The following is a 15,581-nucleotide window of genomic DNA, read 5'->3' as shown; positions in this document are numbered from 1 at the left end:
CAACAGCTAAAATGTGTATAGTAGTGAGATGGAAAAAATCTGATTTGCCAAATATGGGGTGGTATTTGAGAATACAGAAATATTATTAACGATAAACTTAACATGTTATAGGCGATCTAAAGAGATAGCCATCCCTGAAAAATGTGTGGAGAGATGGTTTGTGTTTATTCAATAATGGAAAAAGCTGAACATAAGATCACACCTTTGTTTGCCACCTTTGTTTGCCACCTCTGCCTTTACAAGGGCCACCAAGGTAGCTAACAATTTAAATCATAAATTATAAAACCACATTTTAAAACCATTAAAATGAACCCCCCAAACACATGTTAAAACAGTTTGCAGAACAGAGTTAAAATTATATAAAACATAAAAGAACAATTAAAACATTGGTTAGGAAGAATGATTCACTGAGAGGATGCCAAACAAAATTTAAAAAGTCTTCACCAGCTGATGGAAGACGGCAACAGAAAGAGACAGACAAACCTTCCTGGGAAGAGAGTTCCAGAGTTTTGGTGCCATGACTGAGAAGTTCTCCTCCTGCCTTATCTCATAAGGCAGGGGCAACCCAAAGCAGGGCCTCCAAAGATGACTGTATTGGTCAGGCAGGTTCATAAGGGAGCAGGCAGTCCTTCAGGTATGTTGGTGCCAAACCATATGGATCTTTGAAAGTCAAGCCCAGCACCTTTAATTGTGCCTGGAAATAAACTGGAAGCCAGTGTAGTTGGGCCAAGACTGGAGTGATATGGTCCCTATGACCCACTCGAGTCAACATACTGGCTGCAGCATTCTGTACCAACTGAAGTTTCTGAACACTTTTCAGAAGTAATCTAATCACAGTAATCTAATCTATATGTAACCAAGGCATGCACCACAGTGGCCAGATCTTTTCTGCCCAGGAAAGACAGCAGCTATCTAACCAATCAATTCTGATAAAAGGCACTCCTAGCCACAGCTGCCGCCTGCTTATCCAGAAGTAGGCCTGTGTCCTAGCGCATACCCAGACTTCCTTCAAGAGGCGTGCAATCCCATCCAGAATGGGTGACACTTTAAATCTTGGGTCAGACCTTCCATCCACCAGTAGCACTTCCTTCTTGTTGGCATTAAACTTCCGTTTATCAGCCCACATCCATTCCCAAACTGGTCTGGTTCAGGGTTTCTTCAGCCTCCATAGGATCAGCTGGAATTGTGGGATACAGCTGAGTGTCAACCGCATATTGGTGACAGCCCAACTCTGTGAATAACCTCACCCAGAGGTCTCATGTAGTAGGAACATAGATATGATGAAGTATTGGACAAGATGAATGGGTTATCACCAATCCCTATTTCAATATTTGCAGTTAAAACTATTGCAAAGGCAACATGGAATAAGAGCTTATAGAACTGCAATAAAACTAAATTTAAATTGTTAGGCAGATCTGTATGTAAGGGACAATTAAGAGCAATATATAGGCTTTTCACTGATTTACTGTTTAAGGGACAGGATTATAAGGGCAAATGGGACAGAGATATTGGGTGTCCCATTTTGCAGCAAGGGTCTTAAATTTGGAGAAATATTTTTAGAAATTATGAAATAAAACTTTAGTTAAGATTGTGTTTAATACAAGAGACTGAAACATATTTATGGCTTGGATAGCCAACTATAGGCATTTCCAAGCCTCAAATGCAGATATAATTCATATGTCTTTAAACTGCTTATTAATTTGGGAACAGTCGTTGGTAAAAATGTTACTAGGTATGAAATGCCACTGGAACCTAAGGTGTTATGGTTAGGATATGATGATATAGAGCTCAATACAGTCTAGTGATTGCAGCAAGAATGCATATAAGCAGCCACATGGAACTCAAAAACTCCACCATTAAATAATGATCTGCTGGTATAAAAGGATTTGGATTGTGGTTGTTGATATTATTGAAGTGAAATAGGAAGATCTCAGAGAAATTAAGGAATTAGATTTTGTAGGAACATAACAGTCCATGATTATTTAAGACTTGGTTATTGTTCTTTTTGTTATTAAACCATAAAAATAAACACAACAACACCTATGTATCTGAAGAAACCCTCAGAAGGTGGACAGGGAATACCAGAGAAGATGCTATCTTGGTATTATACAGTTGACTGAGAGGTGCCTGCTGATGAGTGCCTGTTAACAAGAGCTAGGTAAGCAGCCAGCTCTGGGCTCCCAGATAGCTGCAGCTGTGCCTGCACTGTGTCCCCTTGAGGCACTGGGAACCTGAAGGGTCTAACTCTGTAGCCCATAATGAGTTCCAGCCAAACTTTTGAGAGGCCTAGTATACTTATGGTTTCAGAAGTCTGCTCCTTTACCAAGTTTTTCCAGCAGCCTTCCAAAACTAAAATTTTATTCCCACTTCATGTTTGCATGCACAGGGATCTCTTTTGGGAGTGAATGTAATGGCATATGAAAAAATGAAAATCAGACTCTACCCCTCTCAGTAGGGAATCCCCAATCACCAGAACACACCTCTTTCTAAATTGGGTGGTGGTGGTGGAAGATCAAGTCCTCTCAGGAGCAGGAGCCAAATAAATGTCTGTCAAGCTTTAGGGGGGGTATCCCTTGTTCTGGTGGTCCAGAATCAGTATCTATGGGGAGTTCCTGGAACCGATTGCTGAGCAATAGAGGATCAGAATGAGTCCTGATTTTCTGGCTCCTGTGAGTCACATTCTTCCATGCACCCTCATCCTGTGTTGCTTGCACCTCCATTTGTTGAGATTACTCCTCCTGTTGCCCCCTAAAGAGTGCTTCATGTGTTCTGTCCATGAGCTCTTCACCCTCCTTTATAAGATGGAGTGTGGACAAGCATGCCTCAAGTCCCTGTATCTTCTCTTCCAGCAGGGCTACCAGCTTACACTTGCTGCAAGTATAATTATTGTTACCCTCAGGTAAAAATACAAACATGGCACAGACCTTGCATGTTACTGCCTCAGCTCCCTCACTAGCCACATTGCTGTGATCCATTGCTGAAGTTGTTCAGTGACTTTCCTGCACTTCCTTGATAGCTCCCCTGACTAACTGCCTCTCAAGACTCCCTGCTTGAGAAGCAAAAACACTCAACAGCTATAAAATGTAGAAAAATGTACAGGGCCCCCAGGCCAGACCCCCAGGCTAAGAGGCGCAGGGCAAGAGCCTCTGGCAAGAGGAGCCTTCTTAAATACTGTCAGCCCCACCCCTCAACAGCCAACAGCAGAGAAATTAACGTCCGTCATACCAACTACAGCTAGATAAAAGAACAGAGAACTACTCAGAAACCCCTCTCCAGGAAGCTCCAAGCACCCACTCACTCTCACACACTCACTCTCACACACAACAACCTCAACTACTACTTCCCTGCCACTGAGGAAAAACAAAAACTTTTTATAAAAATCGTGGAACTCCACTGGATGGAAGGGGTTGAGCCAGTCTCAGCTTAAGAAGGGTGAAGAAAAACTTTTTTTCCTAGATAGGGAATTGTAGCTCTGGAAAAGAGCTTGAGTTTAGCCAGACTTTTATTAGGTTTTTAATTAGTGTTTGGGGTCAGATTAGGGAAGAAAGCTTATTTCAGTGAGACAAATAAGCATCCTGTTAATTGCCCTACTTTCCTGTCTTTCATGTACAGGTTCTGTGTGGTAAAAGAGCAGACTTGAACCTGTTGAGGTAACCTGTCTGAAGAAAAAGGAATCAAATCTCCCTTCAGGGTTCATTCACTTTACTTGAGGCTCAACTACAAAGTTGTTACTCACAATGGGAAAACGTTTGTAGCCTTTGGGGGTGAAGCTGAAAGCTAGTTTTTCTTTATGTATTGAAGCCATCCACACAAAACATTTACTCTATTAAATACTTTGTTTTCTGTTAAACAAACCTTTGTTGCTCGTCTCCATCTGTGTCTTGTCTGTCTAGTCAAATATCTAGGGAAAAAGTGATTTCCATTTACCTCAAAAAGAATTGCAGCCTTGGTCTAGCAGGTTTCCCAATAAGTGACCTTTTGGGAGTACATAGCCCACATGCTACCAATCCTTTAATCAAAGTTTGTGCTCCCCTTTTTATTTTTTAGTGGGCGGTTGGGGTTTAAAGAATCTATAGGGGAGGCCAGAGTGGGGAACGGGACATTCTTCAGTCCAGTGGGCAGTTGCCTCAGAGTCTTCCCCCCTCCCCCTATAGCAGCCACACATGCCCACAATTTTTAGTGTGGGACATTTACAATCCTATGCAAAGTTACCCACACTCTAATCCTTTCAATTTCAATTGGCTTAGACTGGAGTAATTCTGCATAGGATTTCACTGTTAGTGTGGTATATTGACCAGACACATCTTTAATAACAATGCTTTTGCAGGGGGGTGGAAAAACTTGCATAAAAGGAAATTCCAGTTAAACAGCAACATTTATAAGATATATTATCAATATTTAAAATGTCTGGTTCACTATTCTGTGTGACTGTAAGCATAGTAATTGTTTTTTTTAAAAAACCTCTTGCCTGTGAAAAAGTAGTGTTCTTTCGAAGTGCACAAGTATGAATACTAAGCAAAATTCCTTCATAAAGTAATACTCTTGTCGTATTTCAGGACTGCTTACTTCACAGAAACATGAGTGGGGACCTGAAATCATTTGTACATAAATACAGCTTTGATGTCCTTGTCATTTTGGCTAGCTACTTATCAGAAGGAGGACAGGAAAAAAGGCAAATAGCAGTGTATTCAGAAAACATGGAGCTTGGAAATCAGGTAAATATCCTAAAAAAAGACTGTAGTACAGTATTTTCTGTGTCATAGTATACAATAGTTCCTGACATATTTTTGCAATTAGATATTTTTAAAACACTGAATGGCAATGCAGAATACATGTTTATGCCTAACTGTAAGCAACAATGTAAACTAGGGGTGAGCATTTGGCTGAAACCAAGCTGAAAATATACCTGAAAAATACATTATCAGTATTTTTCAGGTATTTTTTGGCTCTGCAATGTATTTCCAGGATTTTTCAGAAAACCACAAAAAAAATGGTCCTGAAAAATCCTGAAAATATTTGCCACTTTGGGGAAGATCAAGAGCCAGGGTTTTCAGGCTCCCAGAGATGATTTTTTCCCTTCCCTCCCACTTGACTTGCAGTTGCAAGTTGCCTTTGTTCTTCTGCTTCCTGGGAATTTAAAGGGCTGCTTCTGTCAGTTTCAGGGTTTTTTTTTCTTTCTGCAAGTTTTACGCTGTTTTGTGTTCCCTTTACTGTTACAGTGTTGCAATCCACACTCAGTGCTTGAATTTCTTTTTCTCAGTCTGGATGCACACTATTCCTCCTGTTGAGCTTGCTGTGGCAGACTGGCCCTGGGTTCTGCTAGGCATTCTGCATTGCCATTCTTTCCTCTGGGCTTGCAAAATCCTCCACCACCCCCTCTTGTATATGGAATGTTGCCAGTGATTCTCTGGATTAGAGTTTTGCACACACACACAAAAAAATCAGTAAATTTCGGGTTCAGGTTTATTGGGCCTGATTTTTTCCGGTAAAACCAGCATAAGCAAAATACCCATACTGGTAAAGGGGTATTTTAGCTTTATTTCCGGGTTTACTGAAAAATTCGGGCCCACTGTAGTCTACAGGGATTATTTCCAAGCTCCTGTAGGGGCATTTTTGGAGGTAGCTGCCAAATTTGCTGTGTGGCTGCAAGGGACTCTCCTTAGACAGTCACTGAGGTTTGGTGAACTTTGGGACAGGGGGCTCAATTTTATGGGTCCACAAAGGGGTCACCCCCATCATCCAGGCATTTGTGAGCTGAGCTGTCCATCAGTTTTCAGGTTCAGAAACTCAGCACTGACAAGGACTGGAAGAAAGAGCTGATTGGCAGGCTGGCGCCTCAAAGTCTGGGGGCTCCCTTCATATCTGGGGCACACAGCATGATGTCCATACAAATTAGTTTCCAAACTGAGGGAAATGGCTTATTTGCAAGACAAATAAGGCACAGAAAACATTTCTTTTGGTGGCAAATGACATCATGTGAATTGTTGTTTATTATAGTCATCAAAATCTGATTTCAAGAGATGGTCATGGTGCGGGGAAATGAAGCCTCTACTCGGGATGACCTCAGTTTCAAAGCAGGGGGGGTGATATCAGAGCCAACCAAAGTCTTCACCATGGGGGCTGTTCTGAAGGAGACTGCTCATCCTCATGGGTGAGGGAGTCTCCTTCGGAAGCCTGATAGTGTGAACAGCTGTTGAGGCGGTTCTTTTTAGTTGGAGGGTCCCCTCCGGACGGGACTTGGTGAGACCCATCTTTTTAAAAACCCTTATGCTTGATCCAGATCAACCCAGTGAATGGTTGGTCAGACTAAGCTGGCTCCAATTATATGACCCCGACCTCAAAAGGGCCCCAACTATGGGGCCCTAACAAAACCCTTTAAAAAAAGATAGAAAAATGGGAGAAAGCACAGAGCTGTGCTCTGAGCAAAGGCGAATAGCTGAAGCTATTTTTGGGAATCACCTATTCGGCTTCAGGGAGATCCCCAGGTTTTGGTATTCAGTAAAACCCAAACCTGAATATCGCCCAAAGGGTTAATTTCGATTTATTTTCAGTTCGGGTACATCAATATGCACAGCCCTACTCGGGATGCACACTAGTCCTCCTGTTGGCACTGGGTTCTGTTGCGCATTCTGCGCTGCCATTCGTTCCTCTGAGCTTGTAACCCCCCTTCAGTTTTCACTCAAAAAATTCTCTGGTTTGACATTGCTTTTGTTGAGCCTGCACTAGCAGACTGGCACTGGGTTCTACCGAGAATTCTGCATTGCCATTCCTTCCTCTGGGCTTGAAAAATCTCTCCCCCACCTTCAGTTTGCATGTCAGAGATTCTCTGGTTTGACCAGAGCTTTTGTTGAGCTTGCACTGGCAGACTGGCTCTGGATCCTGCTTGGTAGAATAATAGAATCATAGAGTTGGAAGGGACCACCAGGGTCATCTAGTCCAACCCCCTGCACAATGAAGGAAATTCACAACTACCTCCCCCACAGACCCCCAGTGACCCCTAATCCATGCCCAGAAGATGGCCAAGATGCCCTCCCTCTCGTGAATTGCCTAAGGTCATAGAATCAGCATTGCTGACAAATGGCCATCTAGCCTCTGCTTAAAAACCTCCAGGGAAGGAGCACTTACCGCCTCCTGAGGAAGTCTGTTCCACTGACGAACTGCTCTGGCTGTTAGAAAATTCGTCCTAATGTCTAGATGGAAACTCTTTTGATTTAATTTCAACCCGTTGGTTCTGGTCTGACCTTCTGGGGCAACAGAAAACAACTCGGCACCATCCTCTATATGACAACTCTTCAAGTACTTGAAGATGGTTATCATATCACCTCTCAGTCTTCCCCTCTTCAGGCTAAACTTACCCAACTCCTTCAACCTTTCCTCATAGGACTTGATCTCTAGACCCCTCACCATCTTTGTTGCCTTCCTCTGGGTATGCTGCATTGCCATTCCTTCCTTTGGGCTTGTAAAGTAAAGGTCCCCTGTGCAAGCACCGGGTCATTCCTGACCCATGGGGTGACGTCACATCCTGACGTTTCCAAGGCAGACTTTGTTTGCGGGGTGGTTTGCCAGTGCCTTCCCCAGTCATCTTCCCTTTACCCCCAGCAAGCTGGGTACTCATTTGACCGACCTCGGAAGGATGGAAGGCTGAGTCAACCTTGAGCCGGCTACCTGAAACCAACTTCCATCAGGATCGAACTCAGGTCGTGAGCAGAGCTTTGGACTGCAGTACTGCAGCTTAACACTCTGCGCCACGGGGCTTACACCCCCCTTAAATTCACAGCACACTCTAGAGAGACTCTGATTTGACATAGGTTCTGTGGGTCTTGTACTGCCTGAGTGAGCCTGGGATTTGATGGGCTTTGGGGTTGGTTCTCCTGGGCTAGCAAAAGTGGCCCCCTGTGTACTATGAAAAAGGGGGACTTTGAGAATGCTGGCATCTGTGTTTTGACAATGGTTCTGTTGGGCTTGCACTGCCAGAGTGGGCCTAGGTTCTGGCAGGCATCTGTAGTCACACTGCATTTGGTTCATCTGGGCTGGCAAAAGTGCCCCCAGCTTGACTTTTTTTTGTGCTGTGATTCTCTGGTTTGACATTGGTTCTATTAGGCTTTGCCACATTGGCTTGTGGTTCTGCTGGATTCCTGGGTTCTGGTTTAGTTCTGTTGGGCTTGTGTTGGTTCTTGAGGTGGGAGGCATTGACTTGGGGTTGCTTACTGGCATGCCTCTTTGCTTTTCCTTGGAGGAAAAAAGACTGTTTTTCCTCTATTGGAAACAATGGAGAATGGATAGGGACCCATAAAATTGGACCCTCGACCCAATATTTACCAAACTTGGTGGTTGTAAGAGTCACCAGCAGCAATGCTGAAAATTTGATTCCTCTAACTTTAAAAACAGCCCTTCCCCAGAGCCCTGAAAAGATTCTCCATAAGATTTAATGGAGTTGATTTTTTCAGATTCCTGAAAAAAAACCATACCAGTATGGGGATTTGGGGAAATTTGGCAATCTTGAACATTTTCAGGTCCAATATACGTGAATCTGAATTTTCCTGAATTTTCTTTCTTTCTTTCTTTCTTTCTTTCTTTCTTTCTTTCTTTCTTTCTTTCTTTCTTTCTTTCTTTCTTTCTTTCTTTCTTTCTTTCTTCCTTTTTTTTTTTTTTTGCACACCCCTAATGCCAAGAAAGAGAGAGGCTGTTACGGTAACTCCATAATTTACCAGTTCTCTTTCCTGTAGGGGCAACCTATTTCATAAAGTTCATTCTGAACCATCAGCAAATTGGGTAATAGAAAGTGAAATGTGTTATTTTAAAAACAGTGACCAGTTAAAGGACAACATTTATCCAATTAAATATACACATTATATGTAGGTTACAGTGATTTTAAAAATGTCCTTTTCCTTCTCAACAGATTTGCTGTGAGTTAGAAGAATGTCAGAATCCTTGCCTGGAGTTGGATCCCCTTGAATATGGATGTGACCAACTCCTCATTTATCAACAAGAAAATTCTTTAGCAAATTTGGATGAAATTTTTCTATTAATGAAAGATGTTATCAGCAGGAGACATCCAGAAATGGCTTCTAACAGTAGAACATCTTCCACCGAAGCTGTTGCTGGGAGTGCCCCACTTTCCCAAGGGTCTTCTGGTATTATGGAGCTGTATGGTTCTGATATTGAACCACAGCCAAATGCTGTAAACTTTATAGAAAACCCACAAGATCATAATGCTCAAGCCCATGCTGATGTTAACATTGATCTTGTGAGTCCAGACAGTGGACTGGCTACTATCAGAAGTAGTAGATCTTCCAAAGAGAGCTCTGTTTTCCTTAGCGATGACAGCCCAGTAGCAGAAGGTGCTGCATCTCATCACAGTTTCCTTTCTGGTTTTGACTCCTATAGTCCCATTCCTGAAGGAGCTGTGGCTGAAGAAGAAAACACGCAGTCTAGAAACAGTAGTGATAATTTTGATCTTTTCAACTTTGATATAGCACCAATAGCAACAGTTCAGATTGAGTCTTCTCATTCTATGGACTGTTCCCCAGCTGATGATTTCTTCCATGACAGTGGTTCATTAGAAGAACAGCCACTGTCTGATTCTAAAGTAACTGATGAGACAAATATTACAGAACATGACAATCAATATTATTCAACTGATTTATTAATGGCAACAAATGGAGAAGATGAATATAGCCACAGGAAAGAAAATCCTAGAGATTATTCTGAAAAAAAATCAAGTGTGGTTGACTTGGAAAGTGATTCTTCCTCTAGTCCTGAAGTATTAAAAAATGTTGAGGAAACCCCACCAACTCCAGTGAACAGCCTTGTGGAAAGCTCACCTTTAGCTAGTGGGCCACCTGTATTTTATCCTCAAGATATAATTAAAAAAATTATTGAAATTGATCCTGTAAACAGTTCTCAATCTCATGTTAGATGTAATAGCTGGTGGGATGGCTTTGACTTAGATTCCAAAAATGCTGATGCATGGAGTTCAACTGAACCAGAATCTGTTTTTCAGAGTCCTGATTCATGGAAAGATTATAAAGCAAGTGCATTACTGAGACAGCAGGCTGACAGAAGGACTTCAGATTCTGTATGTATACAAAAACAACAACAGCATATGGAATATTCAAGAGCAGGTTTTTGGGGAAACCGGTTTAGTCCAGCCCATAATGAGCATACCTTAGAGTGTCAACAAAAAGTCAATGAACAACAAAAGGAAGACTTTGCTAACATGTGGAAGTCCTGTAAACCAGTTCCTGTAATATCTGACCCATGGTGTAATGATGGATCAGATACTGGATACACCAAAACAGATTCTGCTAATGGTTGGGCAAAGGTTGACCATGATGGTTCTGGGCATTCAGCAGGAATATGGAATGCTGCTCAAGTAGATTTGGATCAGATTTCACTAAAAAATCTTGATACATGGACTAAAGGTAGTATAACAGACCACCAAATTGAAAATCTAAACCATCAAGAAGATTTAGGATCTGAAAGCAAAGGACAATATAGTACAACAGAAAAACACAGATCATACGAAAATATGAAATTTGATATTGGTAACATGCAGGAGAATGTTAAATTATCTATGGAACACCAAAACAACACTACACATGAGCCAGAGCAATTTGACAGTACAGACAGCTGGGGGGTATATGACACAAATGACAGAAAAGAAATACTTGGAAACTTTGTACCGTGGGAAGATCCCTTCTTGTCATACAGAGATTCAGACCTTATCACATCAGATACATGTGAAGATGTGGCTGTTTCTCCCCCAGATACAAATTATTCATCTGATTCATATGTATCTCCAACAGGGGCTGGGGATGAAAGAGAAGGTGAAGGACAGCATTCTGAAAGAGAATCAATGCTTGACCACATCATTAACTCAAGCTCAGGTGAACATGAAACTAATGGTGTGACAGATGAAAAATTATCATCACAGCCAGCTCCTGTAAGCCCATCCCTTTCAAACAATGAAAACACAGGCCCCTGGAAATCATCACTTAATGAAGTCCAAATGGAAGCTATACAGTCTGAAAACATACTGGTTACAGTCACTAAGACAAGTTCACTTGATTCAGAGCAAAAGGACAACACATATTTTTCAGATAACTACAGTTGTGATGAAAGTAGCCCTTCTAGTTCTGAAGACTGTGGAATAATGCTGATTTCTAAACAAAACAATAGTGACTTATCTCTACATACTAGCATACTCACGGCAGAAGCTGAAATAGGCAGCAGAGTCATCCTTGAGGATACACAACCAGTTAGAAATATTCCAGACATAGCTGGGAGTTTAGATTTGGAAACAAGTGTCTTGGAAAGCACCATTTCACTTAGTGATCAAGTACAGGAAGACAAACTTCCAGATAAACAGTTGAGCCAAGAGGACGAACAGTTTCCGCAGAATGAACAGGCTGCTGGGAAACACAATAACATTGTATTTGCTTCAGCAGAAGGAGTCAAGGAATGTAAACTAACAGATGAGGAAAATGGAGAAGTCACAGTTAACAGTATTAAGAATGACATCATACAAAATGACAATACACCACTGTCACTTCTGCTCCCTCTGTCATGTGTTAATAATACTGAGGAAAGCAAGACAACTTCTGATTATCCCAGCTCACCAGAAAGTTTAGAAGAAGTAGGAACAGAACCATCAGAAACAGACATGCCATTTCCCAATCAGGTTCATCCTGTCATCAAGGAAATAAAGAAAGGATCTTTAAATGGAAATTCAGAAAGTTTTCCTGTGTTTCCCAAAGAAGATACCAGACATTTGGTACATTTTTACATAGCGGATGACCCAAAATATGATTATAACGAAGCATCTCCATTAGATTCCAAACATTTTGATGACGGTCTATCTGCCCAGACCATAATGATCCCTGAGATGGAAAGTCTTTATTCAAGTTCACCCAGAGGGGAAAACAGCCAAGAAAAACATGTTTCAATAACGGAAATAATTGACAACGAAGAGGTATGGAATGAAATGGTGAACAGTAGCTATAAGGCATCTGGTTCTTTGCCACATGGAACATCAATATTAAAAAGAGAAAATCAGGATCTTTTATTTGAAAATTCAGTTCCTACCATGAACATTTGTAACTCTGACTTAGAAACTCCTGAAAATATCTCAAAAGTGAACAGTGAACATGAAACATCTTTGGAGGATAAAAATCAAGACATCGAAATCCCACAGAATCCATCTGCAGAATGTGCTGAATCCCTAGATGATTCAGATATGAATGGAACAAATCACTCATTGTCATGTGAAATGGATTCTTTTAAGAGAAGTGAAACTCCTGAATGTTTGGAGTTTAAGAATAAGCTTTCAAATGAAAAAATAATTGATACTGTACCTCACCATACATTTTTCCAAATTCTAGATGCATGGAATGTGTCAGTGAATCAACAGATGCAATCTGTTGAAACAAGTCCTGAGATAAGTGAAGACCTTGAAACATTAGATATCATAAATAGCTTCTCATCAGATGCTCCAACAAAAAACACCTACAAGGAAGATAACCCCTGCAGTGTTTCCATTCATGAGTATACACACTCAAGTGCAACAAGTCCTGATATAAGTGATTCTTCTATAAATGTGCAGACAGCTAATACTCAAAAAGAAAATGTTGATACTAAGTCAGAAGCTTCTGGGAAAGAAAATATTGAGAATAAAAGCCAGGAAGATTCTGAAACAAGCATTGATCATAAAGTTCCTAAAAACTTAGATCCTTGGAATGCACATGTGCAGAGTGATACAGAATTGTTTCTATCTAGTCCTGGAATAGATGAGTATTCAGATTACTCAAATGTCTGTCTGGCAGGGATACAGTCAGGTTTATACCTGGACAAATTGGAGGATACAGTTAATGATATTAGAGAGCAGGACAATTTACAGTCTATTGGAACAAATTTTGACACTGATTCAAAATGTTCTGGTGTTGAACCTCATTTGGAGAAAAAGGTCCATATAGCCATTTTAAATAAAAGTTCTGAAGATGTTAATACATGTAACACTCTGAGGGAGAATGATGTTGATAAAGTTTCTAAATGTTCAGCACATTGGGAAACAATTCAAGATAAAATACTTCTAAGTACTTCTTCTGAACAACCACATGATGCATGTTCTTGGAATTCAGGTAGAGTGCATGATCATAATGCACAAAGTACTGCTGTAAATCATGAAGAAAATTATACTTCAAAGAATCCAGATGCATGGGACGTACTACTGCAATGTAATTCAGAAAATGTACTAGGAAAAGATCATGAGTGCATAGCTCTTGGATTTCCAGCTGATTCTTCAGAATGGTGGAACATACCAAACCATAATGAGAGAGTGATGAAAAGTCAGCAATTTAATTCTGATGACTTTCAGATTAATGATGCAGTAATCAATGCCAATGATGCATACAAGCAAAGAAAGGAAAAACTAAAAGAACCAAATTTCACTGATACCCCTAATGAAAAAAATGAGTTTGCTCAATATAATAGTGAAGGTGAACACACAAATGAAGAATGCTCATTGGTTACCCAAGAAGATGTATTAAATGGTGATGCTGTTACCTTTGAAGAGTGGGGCCCTCTGTCACCAGTATACAAGGATGGAGATGTAAAAGAAAAGCCCTTTGCTAAAGTTAATATTGGTCAAGATACTGTTAAACAATCTATTCCAGAAGACAGTCCGTTAAATGCATTTACTCATGTAGCTCCAACATTAGGCTTGTTAAAAGATAGTATGAATGTAACATCTGGCTGCCCAGTTGAAGTTAACATAAATCCATTTGACCCAAATCTTTTGGACACCAGTGAAAAACCTCAATCTGATCCTTTAAAAACAGCAAGGAATTTCAGCCCAATGTGTGATGAAGATAGTGTTCCTCAACAGGATGAATTTGTTCCAGATATACTACAAAGTAATACCCTGGGGGATTTGCAGGCCTTCACTGTTGAGCCTGATTTGTGGACTGATGTTGAGCAGCCTTTAATCTTGAGAACAAACAGAGAAAATCCTGATATATTAAGCCATTGTGACCATGATAGCAGTTCACAAGCCTCAAGCAGTCCTGATGTTTGCCAGGAGTATGAAAGCAAGCAAACATATGTACAAGCTTCAGTTCTATCAGACCCTGAAGAAGCCACTCAGATGTCTCCCATACCATCTGATATATGGGTAGACACAAACTTCAGTGTCAACCAACAACTGATAGTTGACAGAGAAGGATCCCACACTGAAGGAAGCAGTTCATGTTTCTTAACTAATGATGAGTCACGGTTTGATGAGTCCTACCAATTAATGTCTTTTAAAACTGAAGAACCATCTGATATTGGAAGGGACAAAATTATGCATGAACCTAATGTAACAAACAAACCCAGCATTGAACAAATGTCTCTGACTAGTTCCTGTACTGATATTTTGAAAATATTATCCTTTAGTATGGAAAACAATAAAATTGAAAATAAAAGCCTTGAAGAAAAAGACTCAGCTTCCAGAGACGCAATTAACTACCCAAATCATGTTGCTGCTTCAGGTTTTCCCACTGATAGCTCTGTATTTAGTACCTTTCCTGACAGTAATCAGATTTCAACCTTTGACCATACAACAGGAACGACTGACAAATGGGAAACATCAGACATGTGTCTAGGTATCAGTAAAGTTGGAGGAAAGCCGAGCATTAATGAGACACAAATTATTAGTAGCTCATCTATCATATTAAATCATCCAGCAATGCTAGATAATGAACTAGAAGAAGGAATAGAGACTGAAAAAACATTCACAAAGATATGCTCACTACAAGCCTCCCAAGAAGAGGAGGGGGAAGATTTTCTAAAGGGTGCAGGAAGTCAGTATGCTACTAATTTTGTACAAGAACATGAAAACGTGCAAAAGAATCATAGTCCATGCTTTACGGGATTACTCAGTAAACAATCATCATCAGCTTGTACTTCTCCATTTGATTTATCATTTGCCTCAGAATTCACTTTTCAGCAGGGTGACACAAACTTTGCAAAATCTAACACTAAAGATATTGAAGATGAGGTTGCAGATGATTCTCAGATAGATCAAGGTTGGGGGTCACTGTTGATAGAATCTGAAGTATCACCAGAATCGTCATACACTTCCAAAGGATTTGCATACAAAACTGAATCAAATAACGCTGACCCACAAACTGGTGCAGGTAAAATGAACTTTTCAGAATTTAAAACTAGTGATGTCAAAGAACAGGCTGCATTATTTACTCAAGAAGATCAAGGCTGGGGATCACTTTTGTTAGAATCTGATGAGCCTCCAGAATATTCAGATGTTTTGAAAGAATTTGAACATGAAACAGATTCAAGTATTACTGATTCAACAGCTGGTGGAGTTGAAATGACCTTTTCAGAATCCAAACCCAGTGACAAGGTTGGGGAATGTTCTCAAGAAGACCAGGACTGGGGATCTTTATTGCTAGAATCTGAAATGACTCCTAAATCAACTGATTCTTTGAAAGGATTTGAGTATGAAACAGAATCAGTTAGTATGGATTCACCAGCAGATGGAGTCAGAGGAATGGCAAATGGTAAGCAATTAATACAGCCACTAA

General features: G+C 40.6%; 1 protein-coding gene across 1 annotated transcript in view; it reads left to right on the top strand.

Moving 5' to 3' along the window:
- Positions 1–15,581, top strand: part of LOC130476984 (protein prune homolog 2-like) — a 78,175-nt gene that overhangs the window by 62,397 nt on the left and 197 nt on the right. Inside the window, exons 7-8 of the mRNA XM_056848985.1 lie at positions 4,557–4,715; positions 8,900–15,557. Coding sequence (XP_056704963.1) covers positions 4,557–4,715; positions 8,900–15,557 — 6,817 coding nt within the window. The remainder of the gene's footprint in view (positions 1–4,556; positions 4,716–8,899; positions 15,558–15,581) is intronic.

The sequence above is a fragment of the Euleptes europaea genome, chromosome 4 (genome assembly GCF_029931775.1).
Source record: "Euleptes europaea isolate rEulEur1 chromosome 4, rEulEur1.hap1, whole genome shotgun sequence".
NCBI classification, from domain to species: domain Eukaryota; kingdom Metazoa; phylum Chordata; class Lepidosauria; order Squamata; family Sphaerodactylidae; genus Euleptes; species Euleptes europaea.
Note: the sequence above shows the minus strand (reverse complement) of the source record. Positions and strands in the feature narration are given on the sequence as shown.